General features: G+C 39.7%; 4 protein-coding genes across 9 annotated transcripts; 3 read left to right on the top strand and 1 right to left on the bottom strand.

The window, feature by feature from the left end:
• The first annotated feature begins 148 nt into the window (after positions 1–148).
• bbs5 (Bardet-Biedl syndrome 5) lies at positions 149–3,638 on the top strand. 2 transcript variants are annotated; one of them, XM_077537311.1, is made up of 12 exons: positions 149–357; positions 447–529; positions 605–670; positions 934–983; positions 1,293–1,420; positions 1,516–1,651; positions 1,779–1,874; positions 2,105–2,167; positions 2,241–2,375; positions 2,761–2,844; positions 3,214–3,237; positions 3,345–3,638. In XM_077537311.1, exons 1-12 carry the CDS (start codon positions 296–298, stop codon positions 3,444–3,446), a joined length of 1,029 nt encoding a protein of 342 aa, XP_077393437.1. In that variant the 5' UTR covers positions 149–295; the 3' UTR covers positions 3,447–3,638. The 2 variants fall into 2 exon arrangements, with proteins under 2 accessions (XP_077393437.1, XP_077393438.1); XM_077537312.1 differs by having other exon boundaries at positions 169–357; positions 431–529.
• A 160-nt stretch (positions 3,639–3,798) lies between these two features.
• klhl41a (kelch-like family member 41a) lies at positions 3,799–8,412 on the top strand. 2 transcript variants are annotated; one of them, XM_077537307.1, is made up of 6 exons: positions 3,799–6,211; positions 7,074–7,231; positions 7,305–7,412; positions 7,482–7,667; positions 7,766–7,912; positions 7,999–8,408. In XM_077537307.1, the coding sequence occupies exons 1-6, from the start codon at positions 5,132–5,134 to the stop codon at positions 8,108–8,110; spliced, it is 1,791 nt and encodes a 596-aa protein (XP_077393433.1). In that variant the 5' UTR covers positions 3,799–5,131; the 3' UTR covers positions 8,111–8,408. The 2 variants fall into 2 exon arrangements, with proteins under 2 accessions (XP_077393433.1, XP_077393432.1); XM_077537306.1 differs by having other exon boundaries at positions 7,766–8,412.
• On the bottom strand, positions 6,903–16,031 carry fastkd1 (FAST kinase domains 1). Of its 2 annotated transcripts, XM_077537301.1 has the most exons (16): positions 15,958–16,031; positions 15,191–15,646; positions 15,018–15,086; positions 14,804–14,929; positions 14,330–14,728; positions 14,143–14,253; positions 13,137–13,268; positions 12,568–13,054; positions 11,302–11,416; positions 10,788–10,916; positions 9,963–10,094; positions 9,781–9,891; positions 8,815–8,959; positions 8,602–8,716; positions 7,740–8,482; positions 6,903–7,637 (listed from the first exon to the last, which is right to left on the bottom strand). In XM_077537301.1, exons 2-15 carry the CDS (start codon positions 15,526–15,528, stop codon positions 8,387–8,389), a joined length of 2,505 nt encoding a protein of 834 aa, XP_077393427.1. In that variant the 5' UTR covers positions 15,529–15,646; positions 15,958–16,031; the 3' UTR covers positions 6,903–7,637; positions 7,740–8,386. The 2 variants fall into 2 exon arrangements, with proteins under 2 accessions (XP_077393427.1, XP_077393426.1); XM_077537300.1 differs by lacking the exon at positions 15,958–16,031 and having other exon boundaries at positions 15,191–15,951.
• Positions 16,032–16,571: 540 nt separating this feature from the next.
• On the top strand, positions 16,572–22,781 carry ppig (peptidylprolyl isomerase G (cyclophilin G)). 3 transcript variants are annotated; one of them, XM_077537304.1, is made up of 13 exons: positions 16,572–16,737; positions 17,270–17,353; positions 18,240–18,314; positions 18,394–18,501; positions 18,639–18,683; positions 18,762–18,849; positions 18,937–18,966; positions 19,046–19,185; positions 19,284–19,455; positions 19,535–19,714; positions 20,468–20,558; positions 20,646–20,785; positions 20,904–22,781. In XM_077537304.1, the coding sequence occupies exons 2-13, from the start codon at positions 17,293–17,295 to the stop codon at positions 21,844–21,846; spliced, it is 2,073 nt and encodes a 690-aa protein (XP_077393430.1). In that variant the 5' UTR covers positions 16,572–16,737; positions 17,270–17,292; the 3' UTR covers positions 21,847–22,781. The 3 variants fall into 3 exon arrangements, with proteins under 3 accessions (XP_077393430.1, XP_077393429.1, XP_077393431.1); XM_077537303.1 differs by lacking the exon at positions 16,572–16,737 and adding an exon at positions 16,756–16,798; XM_077537305.1 differs by lacking the exon at positions 16,572–16,737 and adding an exon at positions 16,786–16,929.
• Positions 22,782–22,989: the final 208 nt, after the last annotated feature.

The following is a 22,989-nucleotide window of genomic DNA, read 5'->3' as shown; positions in this document are numbered from 1 at the left end:
CCCGAGTCCACTCCGAAGTAATAATTACACTAAATCGAATATTATCAATGCACTATACACTTTTTCAATAGTTAAATTTTAAAAAATTAAATCTGTAACAAATTATTTTCACTCGTCTAATTGTCTGTAGCCGATATCACTTAATTTGTCCCCTCAATTTTGCCGTCTGTTGCCATGGAGACTGTAGCTCAGTAGAAGCTTCTCAGATTAGCAAATCTGCTACTTAGCCAGTAACTCCTCCGGTTTTATCAACAATTATAATAAATAAATACGCTCGTCTGACAATTTTTCAACCATGGCATCCATTTTAGATGGTCTTTGGGAGGACAGAGATGTTCGTTTCGACATAACTGCACAGTAAGTTACACTTACTTGTTAGCTTTGCTGGTTAGCTAACCAACGTACAGCCTTGCCTTTTGATATCGTATAGCAAATTTTGCCCACAGGGAGATGAAAACTCGCCCTGGTGAAGTACTGATAGATTGCCTGGACTCAATTGAAGACACGAAAGGAAATAACGGCGATCGAGGTAGTTTTTGTGATAAAACTATGAGGACAAGTATTAATACATGATATCTATCTAAAGGATTTTTTTCCCCCGTAGGACGACTCTTGGTGACAAATCTGAGAATCATTTGGCATTCTTTGGCTTTGTCCAGAGTGAATTTGTGTGAGTAATTAAAGCTATTAGTAATCAGCAATGTCATGCATTTTGATTGTTGTCATTCAATGGTTTTACTTGTATATAAGTAAATTTTATTTTTGTTGCACTTACGGTTAGTACAAGAATAAACAATTCTGTCTGGAATGCTTGTAAACAAATGTACATTTTTTCTTTCTTTTGTCGATAACCACTGTCAAGGAAGGTCATAGCTTAAAAAACAGACTGAAATGCTCTATTAACCAGTGCAATCTCTTAATTTCGTTTTTCAGCTGTGGGATACAACTCCATCATTAACATCACAACAAGAACAGCAAACTCAGTAAGTACACGTGTTTTATCTGCTGTAAGGTCTTCTTTAATAATCATTGAAACCTTTTCTCCTAAATGAAATAATGGAAACAATCAAACACACTACACTTTTCCAGACTTTCATCATCACCAAACTTTTAACTGTTCATGCACATGTTTAAGCAATATTTTAACAGTTTTAACTGTCATACAGTGTAAACACAAGTTAATCATTGTTAAAAGTGAACGCTAAAAGAATGTAATGACAAATGCAGCCTAAATACAAGAAAGCAGCCAGATAAACAAGCAAAGTCATAAACTTAAAACAATTCTCTTCCAGAAACTTCGAGGCCAAACCGAAGCTCTCTACATCCTGACTAAGTCCAACAACACAAGATTTGAATTCATCTTCACCAATGTGGTTCCAGGCAGTCCTCGCCTCTTTACATCCGTCATTGCTGTGCACAGGTAACAAAGAAAGGGAACTGCTCAACACAGTTGTACTAAATACTGTACTACAGTAATATTTCATGCGTTTTTGTTTGTTGTTTTTTTTTACACAGGGCCTACGAGACGTCAAAAATGTACCGAGACCTGAAACTGCGAGCAGCGCTTATTCAAAACAAGAACCTGCGACTTTTACCTCAGGAGCAAGTCTATGACAAAATCAACGGCGTCTGGAACTTATCCAGTGATCAGGTGCTTGACTGACTTAAAAGCTACAGTACTTGAATTCCTGACCCGCTATAAGAACAGATGGACAATTTTGTTTCAAATGTTTGTTAATTATTATTTTTTTGATTCTATGTACCTTTGTGTCTTCTAGGGGAACCTGGGAACCTTCTTTGTCACCAATGTGCGGATTGTGTGGCATGCCAATATGAATGAGAGCTTCAATGTCAGCATCCCTTACCTCCAGATTGTACGTAGATTGGATTTAATGAACAGAAGTACAATAATTTTGCTCAGAGAATAGCAAAAATGATATAGTTAATGTATCATTATCATTTTAAACATTGTATATTTGATTTAAATTACTTACAATATAATCACAAGTGATCTCTAATTTAATTCATTTGCAGATTAGTAATAATATAAATGATAGTAATAACCTGTTTTATGCACATGTTTCTATATCTTCCTCTCCTAAAGTGGTCAATCAGAATAAGAGATTCCAAATTCGGCTTGGCATTGGTGATAGAGAGTTCCCGCCAGGTAAGTTTATGATAATTTACAGTTAATTTCGTTTTACGCTTCTAAATGACAAATGTCAACCGGGTTTTTGTAGAGCGGCGGCTACGTGCTGGGATTTAAGATTGACCCTGTTGATAAGCTTCAAGATGCTCTTAAAGAAATCAACTCGCTACATAAGGTATACTCTACCAACCCCATATTTGGAGTGGACTACGAAATGGAGGAAAAGGTATGCAAACATAAATGTGCCTTTCAGTTCATTAGAATATTGTGGGGGGGGAGTTCAATCTAAAAAGTGAAACTCAAATATGTCCGTACAGAAAATTGAAGGTTGACCAGTAGTTTGTGAATTGTAGATGACTTTTTTTTTTTTATCTTGCATTCAACACAGACTCCCTTTATTTATAAAAAGTTAAAACTAATACTAAAACTAAAAAATACACATGTATTTTCTTTTTGTGGGGGAACTAACAAACCCACTCTAAAAACTAATACTAACTGAATTAAAAAAAAAAAAAAGTCAAAATGTAAAAGCTCACTATAATGAAAAATCCAAAAATGATCATAACCCTGGCTTGTCCTCATAGTGATGTTTGTCCTAACAATACTTGTAGCCGCTGCCATTGGAAGAAGTGACACAGGAGCAGCCTCCCGACGACGTGGAAATCGAGCCGGACGAGCAGACGGATGCTTTCACTGTGAGTGCTGCCGTTTGCTTTCGTCACTCTCGGCACCCCTCCTTGGGGACTCTGTGGTTTAGCGTTCCAGCTCCAAGAATAGCTGCTGACCACTGACATGTACCGTCATGAACACACAAATGTATTCAACCTGTTCTAAAAGAATAAAGTTAGAACACAAAAACAGCTAACTGTAGGTTCATAATTTAGAAAGCAGAATGCCACACTGGTTGTTTTTTAATCTAAAAACGTATAACAATTTAATAGGTCTTCAGAAAGTGAGAGATCTCATTTCTAAATTTAAAAATTCGGAATACAAGTAGGCTACTGTATCCAGCTATAGTTCTTCCTTTTTAAAAAAAAAAACCCATCTCAATTGTTTGCCCACAGGCATACTTCGCCGACGGCAACAAGGTAATATCCCACAATTAATTTTCCGTGAATTTGAATTTAAATGATAACTAATATGCTTTGGTACTTGATGTCACACATTTTTGATCACATGCTTCCGTTTTCTCAAGCAACAAGACCGCGAGCCCGTTTTTTCGGAGGAGCTTGGCCTTGCCATTGAAAAGCTGAGGGATGGCTTTACGCTTCAGGGACTGTGGGAAGTCATCAACTAAAATATTCTATATTTATGTATCATCAATGTATAGATATTGTGATTACAGAAACCAGGTTTACACAGTTGTATAGTTTTTTTTTAAATTACAATTAATTTATACAAAATATATTTATTGTGAGTATACGTCTATATTATGTAGATAAAATTGTATTTGTGATTTTTAAAGCAAATAAATAGCTTGTACAGTTCATCTATGTATACTGTAGTTTCATTACTAATGCATATACGTGAGAGGAGCAGTGTCTAAACACAGGTCTCAAGTATTTTAATAATGCTAAAAGAGGACAAAGTGTCATCGCCGATACAGTAGTAGCAGCTGTTCACTCAGTGTACTGTGCTTACATGCTATAACTGGTCACCAGTGTCACTGATTTATGGCCTCATGTCCCTAAAATGCCAAACATGGCCAATAAGTACCAAAACAAATCTGACCAGTCTTTTCTGTTTCATTGACTTTGTTGGAAATCTAACTTGTCAAAATTACTCTGTAGGCCCGAGTTAAAAAGAAATATGCAAGTGTTAAAAAGAAGGAAACAAAGGAAAACCCAAGTAAAAGTTATTACAGATATATAATAAGCCTACCGTTTTGATAACTTCATTAACTTCCATAGTGCTTGCACTGAGAAGCTGTTTCACGTGCTACCTTGCACTGGCTCAACTTTTATGCTAACACTCTGAACTGAGGAACAAACATGCTATAGTTATAATACGTTACTATTAATTGAATGTCAGAAATTTGTGTTCTTTAGGCAAAATTGCCACAAATCATTCTTGTAGCTCACAATTCTCTTAAATAAAGGTCATGGTTGGGATCTTTCTTCTTCTAACTGTATTGTTGTTACAGTTACAGTAAAGTAACATGTAATGTAAAAATAGATGTCTTCTAAATTTGATATATCACAGCGAAGTGTGTTGTTATCAATGCTTGCTAGCTTGATGTTTAAAAGGCTTAGCAACAGGCTTGTCCACATTGTCACCTCCTCACTTGGAAGTTGATGTTCGGGACGTAGATATAGCTAGCTAGTTAGCTAGCTAACTGAACACTGTAGTTGTAGAATTTGGTCTAGTAATATTAACTAAGTATGGTAACTCGCAATTGAGCTGCATAACCACCACTGAACAAAGGCGCTTAATGCCAGAAACACGTTCGTCACTGGATGCCATTTAAGTCACGCCCCCAAAAAAATCAGGAAAACTGAAACGGTTAACAGTTCAATGCTATATTAGAATAGTTTCATCAAGTCACTGAAAACTATGTTATAGGTCCAACAACATAGTTCTGTGTTTTCATCAGTTATCTTCAAACATTTAAAAATAAAAGGTTAGCAAAAATACTAAACAGACTGGAAAAGCTTCTTAAGTACAGTAAATTAGTCATATTACTTTGTCACGCTAGCTAGGGTAGAGAAAAAGCTCATAGGTTATTTTTGTGAGGGCCACTAACAATGCTGATTACGAATCACCAGGGTGACGAGGCTCCTCAGTTGTTTTTACTCCATGACAGCTGTGTGTGGGCTCTGATAGGGCCAAGCTGAATTCTTCCTGAATGGGGCGCCGAGCTAAATTTAGGGCAGCACACTTATATCGACCGTAGCCTCAGATCTGACCAACCTTAAAACTGTGCTCCTTCACCGTGGCCAGTCATATTCACACTGCTGCTCTTCCGATTCATTTGTGACAACAATGGACTCTCGAGGGTTGAAGGAAGATCTACGCCTCTTTCAGAGCACCTTGCTTCAGGACGGACTCAAAGAGCTCCTGAATGAAAATAAGTTGGTGGACTGCATCCTGAAGGTGGGTGACAAGAGCATCCCCTGCCATCGGCTTATCTTGGCCGCATGTAGCCCTTATTTCCGGGAGCTTTACTTCTCCGAAGATGGCAGGGAAGTGGACCAAAAGGAGGTGGTTTTGGAGGATCTGGACCCCGCTGTTATGGAGGCAATTGTAAATTACATGTACTCAGCAGAGATTGACATCAATGATGACAACGTGCAGACCGTCATGGCGGTTGCCAGTCGCTTCCAGATCCCCTCGGTTTTCACAGTGTGCGTGAACTTTCTCCAGCAGAAACTAACCACTAAGAACTGCCTCGCCATCTACAGACTTGGGCTGATGGTCAACTGTCCCAGACTGGCAATAGCGGCTCGAGATTACATCGCCGATCGATTCATTACCGTCGCCAAGGAAGAAGACTTTTTGGAACTTGCTCCTCCTGAACTCTTCGCTCTTATTGGAGCGGACGCCCTAAATGTGGAAAAGGAAGAGGTGGTGTTTGAGACTCTCATGAAGTGGATCAGGAAAGACAAGGAGAATCGCATCAAATCCTTACCAGAGGCCTTCGAGTGCATCCGTTTCCGATTACTCCCAGAGAAATACTTCAAGGAAAAGGTAGAAAAGGACGACCTCATCAAGAGTGATCCGGAGATTGCCAAAAAAGTCAAAGAGATCAAGGAAGCATTTGCGGGGAAGTTGCCCGAGAAGAAAAAGGGCGATGCGGAAGGCGAAGAGGCCAAGTTGGCCGGCTACCTGAATGATACACGCAGATACGGAATGTTTGCCAAAGACTTTGTGCTGATGATCAACGACACAGCTGCGGTGGCCTATGACGGCCAGGAAAATGAATGTTTCTTGGCCGCCATGACTGAGCAAATCCCCCGAAATCACGTCAGTCTGGTGTCCAAGAAGAACAACCTCTATGTGATGGGAGGACTATTTGTAGACGACGACAACAAAGACAACCCACTGCAGTGTTACTTCTACCAGGTAGGGATTTATCTTTCTTACAACTATGAACTTTTAGGCCGGTGAGCTAGTGGTCAGCATGTATGCCTCCCAGTTTAAATTTTGGGTAAAATCTAGGCTCCAGGCTCTCTGTGTGATCAAGTGTGAATTATTTTTTAAAAGGTATGTCAGAGTAATTCAAGAACTAGTGTTCGCTTTTGCCTCACGGTTTCTTAGATGAAAAACAAGGAGGATAAGGGCCCATAATCTACCGTTTGTTATCCTAAGGACATTGGCTCTGGCATTATGAAAATGGTTTGTAATTCTTCATTCAGGGGGTACAGTATCTTCTAGAGGTGACAAATCCAAGTCAGGAAGTCGAAACCCTTTCAGTTTGGTTTTAGCCATAGGTGCTTCTATTTAATACATGACGGTTGAGTAGAAGCACCTGTTGCTAAAGACAAACTCTGGTCTAGGTCCAGGTCCAGAAAGTAACAACCCTTCCATAGTTTGGCTTTAGCCACAGGTGCTTCTATTCATTACCTGCCAGCTGAGTAGAAGCATCTGTGACTACAGACAAACTCTGGTCCAGGTCTAGAACGTAAAACCGCTGTTATATTTGGGCATTATCCAGAGGTTGGGTAGAAGCACCTGTATCTAAAATGCCATGGTTTGAAGCACCTGTGGCTAAAGCCAAACTGTGGCAGGATTTTTACTTTCTGGACTTGGATTTGCCACCTCTGTCCAGCCAACAATGAAAGGTAAAACCCGCAGTTTGTACTTTGGGTTTGTTATGTGTCTTTAGTGACACACCTCGTATCACTTCCCTTTGATGGACTGGTTGATCAGTCTATCGGGGTTTACCCAGAAGTCAGCTTCTTCTTAAAATGTCTTTCTGCTGTAGATGGACAATCTTGCTGGAGGTTGGATTGCATTGCCCCCCATGCCCTCTCCCAGGTGTTTGTTCGCCATGGGCGAGTTTGACAATCTCATCTTCGCTGTGGCGGGAAAAGACTTGGAGAGCAACGAGTCACATGACACAGTTATGTGCTATGACACAGAGTAAGTCATGCCATCTTTATCATGTTTTGATTTGGTTTATGTTTTAATTAGTTCTTCAATCTGCCACTTTCAGAAAGATGAAGTGGACTGAAACAAAAAAATTGCCCCTGAGGATCCATGGACATTGTGTGGTTTCTGAGAACGGGCTGGTTTATTGTATTGGTGGGAAAGCAGATGATAAGTAAGTTGAACTTTTTTTTTTTCTTCCCATATTTGGATTGTATTGCTATTAAATCTGATGTTTAAACAGCAAAGCCACCAATAAGATGTTCGCATACAACCACAAGAGGTCCGAGTGGAAAGAGGTGGCCTCCATGAAGACGCCTCGGTCCATGTTTGGGGCGGTCGTCCACAAAGGGAGGATCATTGTGGCTGGAGGAGTCAATGAAGAAGGCCTCACTGCTGCCTGTGAAGCGTACGACTTTTCAACCAACAGGTATGTGGATCACACACAGAATGTAGTCAGTTTTAGGTTATAATTTCCATCATGCGGGGATAGCGGAATCACCTCGATGTGTGCACGTCTTATTGCAGGTGGTCACCATTCACAGACTTCCCCCAGGAGAGAAGCTCAATCAACCTGGTCAGCTGCGGAGGACTCTTGTATGCCATCGGAGGCTTCGCCATGGTGCAGAATGACAACAAGGAGTGCGAGCCGGCTGAAGCCGTGGACATTTGGCAGTATGTGACTTATGTATACGGTTGTGCAGTGCTGCACGCAGCATTCTATCGTGACTGTACTCTGAGAATGTGCTGGCTCATTCCAGGTATGAAGACGACAAGAAGGAGTGGACGGGGATGATTCGAGAGATGCGATATGCGGCTGGAGCTTCCTGTGCGTCCATGCGCCTCAACGCAGCACGCATGGTCAAACTGTAACAGCTGAGGAACATATTTCAATTTATATTCATATGCTGATACATTATAACAATAGATTTTTAATGTTGACACTTTTCTGCTATACGTTACTAAACACTCTCTTTGCTATTTAACCCCTAAAAAGAATTTGACTCTTGATAATAAAATATATATTGCAATAAAAACTATTTTTACTCTAGAAAAGCAAATATTCATGTCACAGTCATGATGAATATGAAAAAGTACTTGATGAAACTGTTGAAAAATGTATAAATGTCATTTCAATAAATAATGCCTTCAGGGCAAAAGCTCTGTAAATATTTTTTTCTTGAGGTATTCCTTCCAAGCATCCAGTGTTGAAAGCTCCATTGAGTTCCATTCAAAGTGAGGAATCTGGAAAAGGATCAGACAACAATGATTGAGTCCATGTTGACAGTTAAGGTAATGTACAACAAAAATATATATTTTCTTGCTTGACGTTTAAAAGCCGTCAATAATAATAATATACATACCTGAACAACACGGTATCCCAAAATTTCAAGATGCCGTTTCCTCATCAGGGCCTCGCCTTTTATATGGTGGGAGTTTTTGCAGAAGGACTTGAAATCAAGGAAGTTGATCGCGATGCTGCTTGACAAGTAACAGCGGTAGAAAAACAAATGAAACCAATAAATTCTTATATAAAAAATATATATAGCGGTCTTTATCATTCAGTAGTTTGCTACCGCTGTGCTCCAGGTGGAAGCTCGTTCCTGATGTTCTGCAGTGAGCTTGAGCTCCAGTGAATCTTTCCTTCGTCCGAGATCTGCAGCGTACTCGGTTCGCTGTAAGGCAACGGCTGTAGCTGCTTGTCCAGAATGCATTCCAAGTCTGGGGAAGGCGAGAGGACTCAGTCAAACGAGAAAACACTTTTCACAGGTCATTTTGGGTTTTCTCAATCCTAACATTTTGTTTTTTAATGTTCAATGAGGTTTCTTTGTTGGTGGTTAATCTATTTTTAGACGTGCGTTTCTACACTCCAAAAACACAAAACAATTCGGGGGGGCCATAAGGAGAAAGATTTGCCCTTTTCATTTTGGCAGAAAATCTCCAAAATTTGTCTTCACTTTTTACAGATATTAAAAGCATTTTCCCACCAAATCTTCTAACATAATCAATAGTTGTTTAGTTCCATGATTGCTTTTCACTATATTCAATGATTATTATTTTTTTGTTTCAAATCAAAGTCCACGTAAAGTGAAAAGAAACGTGTTTTATACATTTGGCACACCACAGTGAAGTGTGAACAAAGTTATCAACATTGAGTGATTTTTAAAAAATGTCGAAGTTGTATCTGATCTTAAACATTACATATGCTTAAAGCCTCTAATAACTTGAATATATCCCACCAGGTTGTCCACACCCGTTAGTTTTTTTTGTTTTTTTTTCCCCCTCTCACTCTTCAACCTTCTCTACATGACGTGCACACACTCAAGGCTGACAATGAGGCGCTCTAAAGTGGTTTAAGGTCCAGGTCCACACTCTGGCAGTAAAGTCAGACTTTTTAAGATAGAAAAAAAAAAAAAAACATTCCCCTTCCTGGCTCTTCAGCCTTTCTTGATGGTAAGCATATTCTATTTCCATTATTTCCTATTGGGAAAACTCAACCAGAGTAAATTATATTTAACCTTTGGAGTCCAAATATTACTTACCTACAGTATAAAAATATGGCGTGACCTCTGCGACCCGGACAAATTTAATACCACCAAGCACTTCAGCCAACATTTTGTGGATCTGCTTTTGCACAGGACTGATGCCGCTCCCTGGTGAGAGCGATTTGACAGATTACGTCCAACAGCAACTTCCACCACATCCATCAACAACTTTTCCTTACCTTTCTTTTGCATCATCTGGCAGTAGCTCTCGTGGAACCACGGGACCTGAAATTCGGGACACTCGAGGCACACGGCGCGATTGAGCTCCATGAGACGCATGCGGGTCCGCATGTTCAGGACGTAGGATAGCGCTGTGCGGTTCACAAATGTCAAACATATGAGCTGCGTTGAGTAAGTGTGCGCTACTTCTCGATCGCTTCTGTATGAGAGTACTGTAGTTGCTTTATCCATGTACTAGTTAAGTTCGCTTTTTTGGCCTTGCTGCTTAGACAGTTTAGTGCACTTGATGAATGACTGTCTTACTTAACTCATTTGCTCCCAAAAATGTATATATACATTCTATTTTAAATATTACCATGCTCCCAAGAAGTATTTATGTTTTGTTTATTTTTTTTTGTTTTTAATGCTAGCGCATACAGAAGGCTTTAATGCAGCCTCTTAACTGAAGTGCATGTTAATGGCAATGGTAGTTATAACAAAAACGGCCAGCAGGTGGCAGCAGAGTATAAGAGATCAAAAAGGCTCTTTTTCCCCACCGTTTTAAACAGATTTGTGAATAATGATGAAACTTAGCTATATTCTAATGGCAATTGCTGCAAAACGGAAACAGATAAAATGTACATTTTTTTCCCTGATGAAAGAAGAGACTAATATTTCTTTTGGTAGTTTCCATGTTGTTATAGTCGGGAGCGAAGGGGGTTGTTTCACTGAAAATGGCTGCGAGTGAATGAGTTAATTGTAGGGTCTGAAAAAAATTTGTAACACAAGTAAGTAGTCGTAGTACCAAAAATGCTCGTTATAGTTTTGAATCACTATTAACATACTTTCCAGCTGGGCGTCGAGCTTTCCGAGAAAATCAATGCTGAAGATTTCTCTGACCAGTTCTTCTGGAAAACAGTCTGCCACCGCCAAGGAGTGGGCCAGCAGAACCAGTAGATGAGGGTCAAAGGAGCCTATATAGGGTTACAAAATTATTTTTCAAAGTTGGGACTTTTGATGGGAATTAACTGGATTCATGGGACTAAATAAAATAAATCTGAAATGTACTAAACTGAAGGTGGCCCATATTATGGATCTTAAATATAGAATATATTGTACATAATGTTGATTTTCATGGATAATAACAATAACAAAAGACATGAAGAAATGCTTGTACCACAATATAATAATTATTGAAGATGTAATAATGCCTGATGTAATAAAATTTATACTTAATGTGAAAATTTCACCAATAATGTAATAAAAAAAAAAAAAAACATTTATATCATAGTAACATTTTGACCGATGTAATAAATTATTGGTGATTTCTTACATTTTCAGTCCAAAGTTCTTACTTACCGATATGAGGAGTGAGGCGCTGTATGCAAACATTGTATAGCTCGTCTGCTTTTTCCGAATCATAATTGAGGGTAGAAAAGGCAAGCAGGGTGGCATATGTTGTATAGTGGTGAATCTTAAAGAGAGAAACAACCATTAAAAAAAAAAGTAACCTCAATTGATCCCACACATGAAAGTCCACCGCGTTTACTGAAACACAACCAGTGACAATAGTTGTGAATAATAATTAATACGGTATGAACCGAGCCCTGCTGCAAATAGTGGAAATTTGTGAGTAGTTTTCGCCCCTTCTATAAAGGTTTTGGGTGGGGGTCTGAAAAAAAATAGGTGCATTTGCGAATACAGAGGTTCACTGTTGCACTATTGGCAAAGCACAACACACATTTTGTCAATACAGACATTGTCACTGTCGGGCAGAAGACTTGTATGTTCAAATATAGTCAAATTCATATATATATTTTTTTTCATATCCATAATATGAGATATGAGAGGACGTCTGTATGCCGCCTGTTATTTTTATGCATTACGAACCGATTTCAAGTGTTAAAAATAACTTCACAACAAATTGTTTTTTTGTACACTACGTTTTCATTGTAGGGTTTTTTTCCCTTTCATTTTCACTTTTTTTTTTTTTTATTCAATTAAGTTTAATTGATGTTTAGAGCAGGTTTGTTAGTTTAAAACATGTTTTAATGATTTGTTTTAGTTTTTCTTAATTTTAGGCTTAGTTGTAGTTTTTTTATGTTATATACTGTATGCAGTATTTTTGAGTGTATGGACATACAGCAATCAAAATAATATATCTTCACTTTTTCATGACTCTGCGGAAGCTGTGCAACGTTATGTCGTCTCAAGATGGCAAGTCTGGATGTTTTTCCAGACATAAAAAAAGTGAAAATATTTTCATTTTCTTATTTTATGTTCACTATGACTTGTGGCTTTAAGATCTTTGAATAAGATTTTGGGAAGATGACACAACCACAGTCATTTGCTTTTGCTTTTTGGTTCGATGTGAGTGCAGGATTATACCATTTAAATCAATGACAGCATAATATATTCATTACTTTGTAGGTATATTAGAGATGCATGGGCAAGTACTCCTAATATTGGCTTCGGCTGATATCAGGCCTTATTGCCAGGTACTCTTGAGCCATTTTATGGTCAGGAATTAGAAAATATACAAATAGAAAATTGCCATTAATTTTATGCAATTTTAAAGAAAAATGCTATATTACTAAAATCCAACATAATGCTCCTGTAAATCACCTTGTCGATGTCTCGAATGGCCACGTCTGCAATACGCTCCATTAAGGGAGCGCAGAGATGATTTGTCCTGTATAAGAAGAGCGACAGCTCTGGCATGTTGGTCCAATTTACTTGGTCCATCATCCTCTGCAGCGTCGCCATGGTCTCTTCCAGCAGCATTTCCTCGAACCAGTCCCCCGAAATGTACCTGAGCTCGTCAAGCAGCGGGTCCAGCCGCTCGGCCGTCTGCAGCCTCTCGCGGGCGCAGCGGTTGAGTCTCTGCAGCAGCCGCAAGTACCTGCTGGGGGTGTCGTGGCGGTACGACGGCTCGTTGCGGGCAAACTTGGCGAGGGCCGTGGAAATGCTGCTGAGGTCGTTGAGGCTGCACTGGGACACCATCGCGTCCACCCGCGAGATCACGCCTTCCTCCAGGCGCGGCGAAGGCAGCGTGGACAGGACGCGGGTCAACATGGCCACTTCGTAGGGGAAGACGCTGCGCTCTAAGAATCTGAAGAGTAGAAAGGATATTTTAGGAACTTCACAGGGTGATGTGTTGTTTTGTTTTTAAATAATATTGAATATTAACTTACTTGACTAAGATATTTCTTAAATTGGTGAAGAATTCCGGATTCCGATAATGCAACAGATACATGGCTTGTGTGATTTTGCCAACCTCCATTGGCTTGTAGACATCAAGGTTTCTTTGGATTACTGATACAATCCTAGAAAAAAATAATAATAAAGTGGTCAGATGAAAAAGTACAATATGAATTGTACTGATACAACGGAGCGCACAGGGTTAAATTCTGGGGCCTCTGCTGTTTTTGTTGCATCTGCTACTCTTGGGCTCTATCTTAAAAAAAAAACACACACAAAAGAAAAACAGCAGTGCTTGTTTTACAGTGCTCTATAAATATACAGTTCATTTGAGTGACGGGAGTCAGTGTCCAAACTACATGATTTGCAATGCAAAGTTGAGCAATTCTAGTCCAGCAAGGTCAAGAAGAGTGTTATCGATTAACTCATTCAAACCCAAAAACGTGTAAATATGTTTTTAAATACTTTGTCCTTCACTCCCAAAAAACACATGCATAATTATTTTTTTAGTTTGTTTTCCGCAAGAGCATACAGAAGGTTTTGATGCAGCTTCTGACATGAAGAGGTGACTTAAAGCAATGGTAGTTATAACAAAAAAATGGCCAGCATGTGAGCGATCAGCCAGAGCCATGTTGCAACAAGCTCTTTTTGTCAATGTTTTCACCAGGAATGTAAATATTGATTAAACTTAACTTTATTATAATGCGAATTGCTGCAAAACGAAAACAGATACAAATATACTCCCCCCCCCTTTATTTCAGTAGGTTCCATGTTTTTTATAGCAATAGAACACAATATTCTGCGGGCCTCGCAAAATCAGTCAAAATCCAGTAAACAGTCGGCAGCGAAGGGGGTGCCTTCAGTGAAAATGGCTGGGAGTGAATGAGTTAAATGGCTACTCTAAAACAGCTCTAAAAACGGACTGTAAAAAACAAAAGGCAAAACAAAATAAAAACTAATTATCATGAACTTCAAAACTATTGCATGATATGGACTCACTTGCTTATCAAGCTTAGGTTCCTGCTCTGGATCTCTTCCAGTGTTTCAGCGATGGCCAACGCCTGCTGTGCACTGAACTCATCAGCCAACAGGAGGGCTGTGCTCTCCAACCTAAAAGGAACAAAACGAGCACACAAATAAATAAAATTACAATCACGAGTCTTTTTCCACTTATGATGATACAAACCTGTCTCTGATCTCCGGACTAGAAATGGGCGCCAGCGCAGCAAACAGTTTGGTAAAAGAAATCTGGTCCGTGCTTGAATCGATGAGTTCCATCAGCCGTTGTTTCACAGCCAGTCTGAAGTCGCAGTTGTTAAACTGCAGGGACTGATACAGCCCTATGAAAATGCTGATGTTCTCTGCGTCCAGCCTGGGAATGTTGCGCAAGAGGATCTGGTTGCATTTCTCCAGGAGAGGCCTGTAGCTGTACTTCATGTTGCGCAGGAATTGCACCACTCTGCGAGCGCTGTTATAGTCGAACGGATTATTTTTGTCCATAAGGTGGTCCGCCCGGCTAATCAGGGCATCCCGTAGACGAGGCGACACCAGGGATGACACGCTAATGAGTAACGTAGTTAGGACCCTGCAGGGAAAAATACCATCGGACAGGTTAAATACACAATATGGGCTGTTTGAATCTTGGACATTCGCATATAACCTGGCTTCATCGATGGATGACAACTTCTGATCCACTATATTGGTAATGTGGCCCATCAGAGTAGTTTGTTGAAGTTGCTGATCACTAAGGCAGATGGCAAACTTGGACAGGCATGGCAATGGAAGTCTGCAAATATGCAAAAATGATCATTTTAAACTCAAATAAAGGAGAGACAGGAACTATGAAGTCACTATGATGAATAAAAAATACTCACTTGTCTAATCTTAACCAAGCCTCTGAAACCAGCTGCTGAACAAGGGAGTCATGAGGATCCACATTCAGCCTAAAAAACAAAACAAAACAAAACAAAACAGTTAAATAGCATGTTGCGTTTGTGCCAGCTGTACACCTATTTCTATCTTCATACTGATTGTTCATTTCACACACCTGAGGAAACTATACAATAAGTCCACCAACATAAAATCATCCATGAGAGCAATTTTGTTCTCAGCCAGAACCCGAAGTGTCAGGAACTGCGGATGATTCTTGATGAGATGGACGGTTCTCAACATGTCCGGTTTCTCTTTCTGGAAGTGCCACAGCATCTTCACGGCCAAACTCACGTGGTCCACGTTGAGCTTGGCCTTGTTCTTTCCCACCACGTCAAACACATGGTCTTCGGCAGAGCAGATCCGCAACTGATCCAGGACCTGATCGCAAGTCACTGGGACTTTGTGAAATAACCTTCGAAAGCAGGCTCTCGCACCCTGGAGCCGAAACATCATCTTGGGCGTCAGCTCACAATTAACCTCATTATATGTTGAATTACCAGTGCCAACTACAATGTCACAGTAATAAAGTGGGTCACACCCACAAATAACAGTAAGGAGGTGGATGATGTCCCTAGATGAAGAAACAAATGTATACACAAATACGTAATTAGTAATCATGTATATAACGTAACCAGCTCAAATAATATTAAAGAGATCACTTGCAGTCACGTTAAATATGAGAAAATTCCTTCAATCAACATTGAATTGGGTAATCAGTCTTATTTGCACGCAGCAACAATTACAACACAAAAAAACTTTAAACGGCAAAAATTTTCGTTAGCGTTCATTGAAAAATAAACATAGCTACTAGATTCGCATGTGTACAATAAACGAAAAACGGAGAACAACCATTAAAATTCATCCTTGGAAAGTCAAACTCACCATGCGGACACTACTTCCGCATTGAGTGACGTTGTCGATTACAATTGGTGCGGCTGGTTTGAATTGCAGTTTGTGAGCGCCTTGAGGAAAATTATTTTATCTTGGTGAATAAAAATAATAATAATAAAAAATAAATAAATAAATAAAAGGAATAGAATTTGATTTCGAACAATTACACAACATTAATTTCACCCCCTGCAAAGTTTGCATCTCATATTGTGTTGAAAAGTATCAGATTCAGAAGCTTTTTTTTCCTCTTTTAATAAATAATACAGAACACCAGACATCCTGTTCCTTCCCTAACTGTTGGGTATGGCATATACACAAATGTCGATAGCCGATACGTTATCAGAGACCTATTTTTTTTATGTTTGCAAATGAAGACAAAATTGGACAATCCACAAATGTGAAAGTACAAAGTATTTTATATTTGGGTGATCTTTATATTTTTGTAATAAAGGATTCTTAGATTTTTATTTTTTTTTCTCCTCCTAGCTGTTGTTTATGTATGTTTAGTGTTCATAAATAAAGTGAATTTTGAATTGTTTATGTATGTTTAGTGTTCAAAATAAAGTAGAGCAGTTGATGTGCCGTAAAGTAGTGAGCATCTGCCAGAAAAAAAGGGAAAAAAAGTGTCGTACGATTGCTTCTCGAAATGCAGTGACGTGACGTTTTCATCGCGCCATCTTCGTAAGCGGACGAACAGTGGACGTTGAATGAAAACCCGTGCCTTTTGAAAGAAACGCCTGCTGCATGGAGTGATACTGTTGCTTTTTACAGGTGATGCGAGGGTGCAGGCCACACGTATCGACTATGCGTACCATACGTTATATTGTCCAAGTTGAGTGTGTTCTGCCGGGAATCCATCCATGTTGCTTGGCTAATTTGGCTAAGTGTTAGCAGCGAGGCCTGTTCAGATACCTGCTGAAATCAATGTCAGACCCAACAATAGAAATCAACGAAATTAATTTTGTGGGTTTTTATTTATGGCTCGCAAGATGCGCCGATTTAGTGCATAAACGTTTTCCTCCGTGCAGTCTAGGTACTTAGAACGAGCCGCGTGGGGCTCAAAATGCTAGCTCGGCTAATGTTAGCATGTCAATTGGAAGGAAACAAATGGATACGAGCTGGCACTACTTGTCTGACCTTAAATCTTGTTTGAAATGTGATCATGAATTATCACCTCAAATTTACAACTTTGTTATTCACACTCAGTCTTTTCTATAGGGCTAGTGGAGAAATTAATGTAATTGTGACTTATGTCTAGTAGTGACTTTTAATTGGTTTTATTAATGTCTGACTGTTCCTTCAGGTGGTTCAGCAACTCCTGTCATTATGGGTATCAAGGTTCAACGTTCACGCTGCTTCCTTGACGTTGGAATTGGGAATGCATCAGGTAAAACAGTCCTCAACCTGAATGTTTGGAGGATCCTATTTGGCCAAAATTTCTGCCATACCAAGGGCAATGCACAGTTATGTTTTGTACTGTGATGCAATTCTAATATTTTGCCACTGAAAATAATATTGTATTGATTGAAACATCTGAACATATTTCTGAAATGCAACACAATCTTCCTTTACACGGTGAAAACAAACAGTATTGTATTGCCTTTGCATCATTACTAGCATACAACACAGGCAGATTATTATCGTAGTCAAATGTCATTTCATCACATTTTGAAATTAAAATAATCTTCACTAATCAAATTACAACCATCCAAAGTCCAATGCTTTTCAGTGGGTCATTTCACCGACTAAGACCGCCATTTTCACTTTTGAGATATATTCGGAATTGTCAAGATATGAAGCATGAAGCCATGATGCACAAACTTTACATTTTACATTTGAGTCAACTGATTATTGGGACTAGCGCTTTTAAAATTGCCCCCACCCCCCCCCCCCCCCCCCTTTAAATTGTTTAATTGGTTGTTTGTTTTTTCTGTCTTGTAAAGTTAAATAAATACTAAAGGACAAGGTGATGTAAAACATTTGCCTGTAATTCATATCTTTATTGTTGTAATCATTAAGGGTAAAAAATAAGTTATTTTATTCATTATACAGTATACTTTTTCCCCCACTAATTGGCAAATTAGTCATTTACTGGAATTTTATTTCGCAAACTGTCAAAATCAGCATCGGCCTCAAAAAGTTCTATTATTGTGTATTGTTAGAAAGTACAAAGCAGATTAAAAAAAAAAAAAAGTTACAAATGTTTTTTTTTTTTTTTTTAATTGATTGAGTTTTAATTGTGTTTTGAGTTACGGAATCAATGTTCTTTTCAGTCGGACGAATCATCATCGAGTTGTTTACAGACATCTGTCCTAAAACTTGTGAAAACTTCCGATGCCTTTGCACAGGTGAGTTATGAAAATTCACTACAGTCATATTCAAACAAAAAATGTGTCTCATTCCCGCAAACACTGTGTTTTCTTCCAGGTGAAAAAGGTGTTGGTAAAGGAACCCAGAAACCTCTTCATTACAAAGGATGCCTGTTCCATCGCATTGTCAAAGACTTCATGATTCAAGGAGGGGACTTTAGTGAAGGTGATATAAATGTGTTATAAATTATACTCAAGATCATCTGTGATTTGTTGCGTTAACCTGCATTGTTACACATGGCTAAAATTGATATGCCAGTGAAATTAATACAAACATCTGCTGATCTTTTTCTTTTATTGTAGGCAATGGAAGAGGAGGCGAATCCATCTATGGAGGCTTTTTTGAAGGTAAAGATTTTGCTGGCTTACCAAATTAGCATTGGCTTGGAAATGGGTGTACAATTTTTGCAATCCCTATACCCTCAGACGAAAGCTTTGCTGTGAAACATAACAAGGAGTACTTGCTGTCTATGGCCAATAGAGGAAAAGATACAAATGGATCACAGTTTTTCATGTAGGCATCCAGAGGTTTTCTCAACATTACTGAATTGATGTCATTATTTGCTTCTGAATGTGTGTCGTTTTCTCTGAATCTTCTCAGAACAACAAAGCCAACTCCCCATTTGGATGGGTAAGGGCCGTACAGTTGCAATTGTCTGCAAATTGCACAATACACACACTTCAAGCTTTGCTTTGTTTTGTTTTGGCAGGGTCCATGTGGTTTTTGGTCACGTGATTTCAGGTCAAGAGGTCGTACAAACCATGGAGAGTGAGAAAACTGATCCCAACAGCAGACCGTATGCCGAAATCAAGGTTTTGAACTGTGGTGAACTCGTCCCCAAATCAAAAGGTTTGTTCCCAAAAATGAACCAGAGTATTTTCTGCATTGCGAAATGTGTTCCACCTTTGCAGCTATTTTGATTTCAACCAAGTCTTATGTTTTCGTAGCAAAGAAACATGACAAGAAGAAAGAGCGGGCCTCATCAAGTTCCAGCAGTAGTTCCAGTGACTCCGACTCCTCAGAATCCTCCTCTGACTCTGAAGAATCTGACAAAGAGTCAAAGAAGCAAAAAAAGAAAGCCAAAAAGCAAAAGAAGAAACATAAGAAGGAGAAAAAGAAGTACGTAATTCATCCTCACACTAATTTTAGCTTATAGTGTTTGAAAATCAGTGTTTGACACTTTGTGGTGATTTCACAGGTCGGAGCCTGAAGTTGTGGAAGAGAAAGAACAAGAAGAGGTGGTCACATCCACGGTGCGTCCTGAAGAAATACCTCCCATTCCTGAGAATCGATACCTGATGAGACTTTCACCGGTAGAGAGAAAAAAAGAGGAGCCCGAGAAGGAAAAAGAAACCAAAGACGAACGGTCTCGAGACAGGTGGGTGAGACTCGCAAGCCTCCGAATCAATTTGAAAAAGAAAATTGATTTTAGAAAAAAAAAAAGGGGGGGGGGGCACAATTCTTGCTTTAAGATGCTTAATTCCACTCCCAGTTGACATTTAAACCAAAGAGCATTACACATATTTAATCAAACATGACTAAGTCAGGTAGCTTAATGCTAACACGTAAAGCAAAATTCCATAGACGAGCTAATGAAACTAGCATTGATGAGAGTTAGAACCATTTTAACTCATTCACTCGCAGCCATTTTCACTGAATCAACCCCATTTGCTCCTGGCTGTTTTACTGGACTTTGACTGATTTTGCAAGGCCCACAGAATAATTGTGTTCTATTGCTATAAAAACATGGAACCTACCAAATGAAAGATTAAAGTCTCTTCCTTCATCAGGATTAAAAAAAATAATAATAAAAAAAATTATATTTATCTGTTTCTGTTTTGCAGCAATTAGTATCAGAATATAGCTAAGTTTTGTCAATAGTCATATTCCTGTTGAAAACACTGAGAAAAAGAGCTTGTTGCAACATGACCCTGGCTGATCTCTTATACTCTGCTGGCTGTTTTTTTTAAATAACTACCATCGCTTTAAGCCACCTTTTCATGTCAGAAGATGCATCAAAGCCTTCTGTATGCTCTTTGATTTAAGAAAAAAAAAACATGAAACACATGTGGACACATTTTGGGGAGTGAAGGACAAACTATTAAACGTTTTTACACGTTTTTCCTGGCAGATCTGGCGCGCAGTACAATTCTCAGTCAATGTATAACAGAAGATTGGTAATGACACGATCCGGCAGGAAGATCAAAGGCAGGGGTCCCAGGGTGAGTGTGTGTTCCACAGTGTTTACAATTTGTGTCTCTTCACCTGCAAATGCAAACAATTCAGTGTGTCTTTTCGCCCTCCCACAGAGATACAGAACTCCTTCACGTTCTCGCTCAAGATCCAGAGATCGCTTTCGCCGTAGCGAAACTCCGCCCCACTGGCGTTTTGAGTTACAACGTCAGAGGATGCGGGCAGTCACGGGAGAGCGTTGGATTAAGGGAGACAAGTAAGATGCGAGTGTTTCTTGTCAGGCTGGATACTTGGATTAACTTCCTTTTCCTTTGCAACTTGATTGAACCGTGTCAGCTTGCTCTCAAAGATCCGAATTTCATTGTCTTTTCCAGAGGTGACATGAGTGAGGACAAGGACGAGGCTGCGAACACTAAGAGGGGAGAGCAGCGGACCTCCAGTTCTAAACGCGAGCACACAGACGAGGGTAAAAAAGATGATAAATCTCGATCACAGAGATCCAAAAGCAAGGAAGGTTCTGGGGAGAAGGAAGGCAAGCAGAAGGAAAAGAAAAGGGCCAAGTCTAAAAGCCGCAGTCGAAGCAGAGAAAAGAGCAGAAGGTCCAAAAGCAGAGAGAAGAGGAGACGATCCAAAAGCAAAGAGAAGAGTCACAAGCATAAAAGTGGCGACAAGAAAGATCGCTCCAGGAGCAAAGACCGACATGCGGACAAGAAAGAAAAAGAGAAGGAAACCGAGAACAGAAAAGAGAAGAACAAGGACCAAGAGTCCAACAGCAAGAAGAAAGAGGATTCCAAAACGAGCAACGGCGAGAGAACGCGGACAAAGTCGCCAAGCAAAGACCGAAGTTCCAAAGACCGACACAGATCAAGCAGCAGAAACCGTGAGAAGGGCGGACGTGACGAAAAACGGGACAGAGATCGAGAGCGGGGCAGGGAACGCAGCAGGAGCGCGCACAGGCGACACGGCGACGACAAGGACGACAAAAGGCGCCGAACGCGTAGTCGGGAGCGCAGGAAAAGCCGGGACAGAAGCAAGGCCCGAGATTCGTACAGAAGCAGGCGCTCCCGAAGCAAGAGCAGCCGGAGAGGACGCAGCAAAGATCGCAAGGACAGCCAAAGGAGACGACGGCGACGCAGCAGCCGCAGCAGCTCCAGCAGCAGCTCCGACAGAGACGACAGACGCAAGCGTCGCAAGAGCCCCGATTCCAAACGGAGACGTTCCAAAAGCGCTTCCAAAGACAGAAAAAGAGAAGACGAAACAAAAGGCAAAAGCAGCAACAAGAGGAATCACTCACGTTCGAGCTCTAATAGCGACTGATCCCGCCCCCTTAAAATTAGCTGCATTTTTTTTTTTTTTATCCTCTCCTGGATGTCCTCATTTTATCGGCATGCAGCTCCGTCCTCCAACAAAGAGCCGCACATATTGAATTTCCTAGCCACTTCACAGTTCGTCCTCAACGCCACTTATGAATTCCCTGACAGCAGACGACTGCGATGCTGGAAGAGTGAAGAGGGAAGCGATCAAGCGAAACCAATAAAGTGCAGCAACAAAAAGACCACTGCATCTCGTGAGCCAAGGACTCGGTTTGAGCACTAAGCAAGAATGGTTTCTATGGCCGACTGATGGCATGCTGAAGCTGACGACTAAAAACAAGATCACACTTGGAATACTTGGTACAACCCAAATTAAACATTTTACTGTAAGACATGTTTTTTTTTTCTACTGAAGCTTGTTTTGTTGTTATTTGACAGCATTTTTGGGAGTGGCAAATGTGACTTAAAGGGATACTTGACTCATTAAGCCATTTTCAGCAGTAAAAAGTTAATATTTTGTCCAGACTCAATTTGATAACTTCATTATTTAAAAAAAAAAAAAGGTTAAAATTTAGTGCTTAAAGGTATTAATTATACATGAAAAATAATTAGTTACCAAATTCATTCTAGACAAAATATTAACTTTTTGCTGCTGAAAATGGCTCAATGAGTCAAGTATCCCTTAAAAAGACAAAAAAAAAATAGAATATTTTTTTTTTGCATGGCTTTTCCAGACTTTGAGGTTTTATCTTCACCCTTTCAATGAAGTTTTAAATGACTTATGACTTCTACCTATTCTCTGTATTCTTGTCAAGTTTTTGGAATGGAGAAAAAGTCCAACATAAAATCAACTTGTGCGAAATGTTCTTCATGCAAGTTTAAGAGCTCCCCTCTGCGTAGAATAGAATAGAATTAAAATACACCATTTTGATTTTAAAATACCGCTGGAATGTTCAGTGGTTTGTTTCTTATTGGTTCTTAGCCTTCCAAATATGTGCAGTATGAGTGCATGTGTATGGTGTTCCACAGGGTTCAATTCTGGGTCCTCTGCTGTTTTTCTTGTCTGCTGCCACTGGGTTCCAAACATAAGAAAAGAGTGGTTGTTTTATCATGCTCCATAAATATAGATACAAGTTGAGTGATGGTA

The sequence above is a fragment of the Festucalex cinctus genome, chromosome 11 (assembly GCF_051991245.1).
Source record: "Festucalex cinctus isolate MCC-2025b chromosome 11, RoL_Fcin_1.0, whole genome shotgun sequence".
NCBI classification, from domain to species: domain Eukaryota; kingdom Metazoa; phylum Chordata; class Actinopteri; order Syngnathiformes; family Syngnathidae; genus Festucalex; species Festucalex cinctus.
This window is presented reverse-complemented; position numbering and strand designations above follow the sequence as displayed.

Bases quoted from the DNA above. Each gene is read 5' to 3' on its own strand.
- ppig (XM_077537303.1), top strand. From the start codon at position 16,771: ATGCGTACCATACGTTATATTGTCCAAG. The intron at 18,684-18,761 runs GTAAAGATTTTG...CTATACCCTCAG, and splicing joins CTATGGAGGCTTTTTTGAAG to ACGAAAGCTTTGCTGTGAAA. The intron at 19,456-19,534 runs GTACGTAATTCA...GTGATTTCACAG, and splicing joins CATAAGAAGGAGAAAAAGAA to GTCGGAGCCTGAAGTTGTGG.
- klhl41a (XM_077537306.1), top strand. From the start codon at position 5,132: ATGGACTCTCGAGGGTTGAAGGAAGATCTACGCCTCTTTCAGAGCACC. The intron at 6,212-7,073 runs GTAGGGATTTAT...TTTCTGCTGTAG, and splicing joins TGCAGTGTTACTTCTACCAG to ATGGACAATCTTGCTGGAGG. The intron at 7,232-7,304 runs GTAAGTCATGCC...TGCCACTTTCAG, and splicing joins GTTATGTGCTATGACACAGA to AAAGATGAAGTGGACTGAAA.
- fastkd1 (XM_077537300.1), bottom strand. From the start codon at position 15,693: ATGATTACTAATTACGTATTTGTGTATACATTTGTTTCTTCATCTAGG. The intron at 13,269-14,142 runs GTGAGTCCATAT...ATTTTTTTCTAG, and splicing joins AACCTAAGCTTGATAAGCAA to GATTGTATCAGTAATCCAAA. The intron at 11,417-12,567 runs GTGATTTACAGG...TCTCTCTTTAAG, and splicing joins CCATTCGAGACATCGACAAG to ATTCACCACTATACAACATA.
- bbs5 (XM_077537311.1), top strand. From the start codon at position 296: ATGGCATCCATTTTAGATGGTCTTTGGGAGGACAGAGATGTTCGTTTC. The intron at 2,376-2,760 runs GTATGCAAACAT...CAATACTTGTAG, and splicing joins ACTACGAAATGGAGGAAAAG to CCGCTGCCATTGGAAGAAGT. The intron at 2,845-3,213 runs GTGAGTGCTGCC...GTTTGCCCACAG, and splicing joins AGCAGACGGATGCTTTCACT to GCATACTTCGCCGACGGCAA.